This window comes from Penaeus monodon, chromosome 21 (genome assembly GCF_015228065.2).
Source record: "Penaeus monodon isolate SGIC_2016 chromosome 21, NSTDA_Pmon_1, whole genome shotgun sequence".
In the NCBI taxonomy this organism is placed as follows: domain Eukaryota; kingdom Metazoa; phylum Arthropoda; class Malacostraca; order Decapoda; family Penaeidae; genus Penaeus; species Penaeus monodon.
Genome location: NC_051406.1, coordinates 20,900,734 through 20,902,415, shown reverse-complemented (window position 1 = coordinate 20,902,415; position 1,682 = coordinate 20,900,734). Strand labels below are relative to the sequence as shown.

The 1,682-nt window shown below is 35.3% G+C and overlaps 1 protein-coding gene across 1 annotated transcript in view; it reads right to left on the bottom strand.

The window, feature by feature from the left end:
- The window catches only part of LOC119586337 (ubiquitin domain-containing protein 2-like), a gene marked incomplete in the record, with an annotated part of 10,562 nt that overhangs the window by 2,058 nt on the left and 6,822 nt on the right, over positions 1 to 1,682 (bottom strand). The window contains 1 exon segment of the mRNA XM_037935050.1: positions 2 to 1,610. Within this exon segment, the coding sequence (XP_037790978.1) occupies positions 1,458 to 1,610 (153 nt within the window).

Below are 1,682 nucleotides of genomic sequence, written 5' to 3'. Positions count from 1 at the left end.
GGCTGAAGCCTATTATTTCTATTTTTGGGTGACCTGAATAACAGATCGTGGTTTACCATAATCTTCATACTCCCATGGTTTGTGTGACATTTAATCTTCCTGTTATAAAGAATGATGCTCCACCTTAAGAGTGAAAAATGTTCTCTACAGCTGCGCACACACACACTCAAATACATCAAAGAGTATATTAAGAAAAGACCCAGTATCAGCATGCAAGCTTATAAAATGCCCCTCCACTAGAATTCATTCTAATACTGCCTACAAACTGCCAATCCAATGCGTTGTCAAGAAAATACTGTCTTGGCCCATCATGGTTTTCTTTTTAGATTTGTAAAGAGTGTCTTAAGGTGAAAACATAATGTCACTCTCATTGCACATATCTTCCAAACTGAAACTTGCATTTAAAAAGTTAATTATACATGGCAAATACTTAATGAGAATATATCCAAAAACACTCCAAAACTACAATACAATAGCACTGCCACTTACAAAAATGATCAGATGAGAATCATACTGTGAAATGACTGCAATAAACTATCTATCCCTTGTTTGCATAAGCAGTGTGTACTCACAAGTAAAGGCTCTTCTCATTTATGTCAATGATTAATCTGAAATGTTTTATGTACATATACAGGAGATATATAAACCAGCAATCTCTAACAATATCTGTGCGGTTTCCTTATTTTTATTTTTTCATGTTTAACTGGGCAATGATGATATTCATAATGGACCACATGACAGTACAGTACTTTGGTCACTGCATACATAAAAAAAAATATATTTTGATGTTTGAAAGTGAAGAACCTGTTCTTTTTTACATCTTAATATTATCTATTCTGATCACAGAATATTATAATATCTACCTATGCCTGGTAGTTTCCTTCTCCACATCAACAATTATTTTGTGTGACTTGCTTCAACAAGGTCTTCAAACCACAAATTATTAAATGAAAAAGAATTATAAAATCATAGCCCAGTTTTTCTTTTTCAGAGAAAAACTTATTGAATTTTGATAAGAGTGGTTAAGAAAGGGAGAGGAAAAGAATTCTTTTATACTGCCCTTATTACTTGGGGCATAATATTTCCCTTTTTTATCTTTACCCTTTTTACCAACTTCGCTTATTTATCTTTACCCTTTTTACTAACTTTTTATTAATGCTGAGGCACTCACACATTATCAGCTGGAAGGCATCATGCAAAAATACCATGAGCCCTTCATTAGGAAAAGAAATGATAAAAGAAAAAATCAAAACCTATAAATAAAGCTTCCTTACCTATAGCATATCTACAACTCATTTCACATAAACCCTTTTCGAAAAAAAAAATCATAATCAGAACAATCACTCACAATAAATGAAACTTTTGAAATATCACATTGAAACAGAGCTCCTCCTCCTCCTCAGATATCATAAGCATTACAAAGGCAAGTGCCTCCCCTAGAAGCCATAATCACATCCTCAACTATCCACAGGCGTCATCCGCTCCTCTGTGATGATGGCCTGCACCACATAGTTGTGCTGGATGTTGCATTCACACACATGCAACCGGTCACCCAGCAACTTCCCACCATAGAACCAGCGCTGGCGAACAGCCCCCAGGTTCTCCTGCATCTGTTAGAGACAAAAGGGGAGGCAAGAGATGGTCAAATTGTGTGAAAATATCACTCACAAATACACAACGGA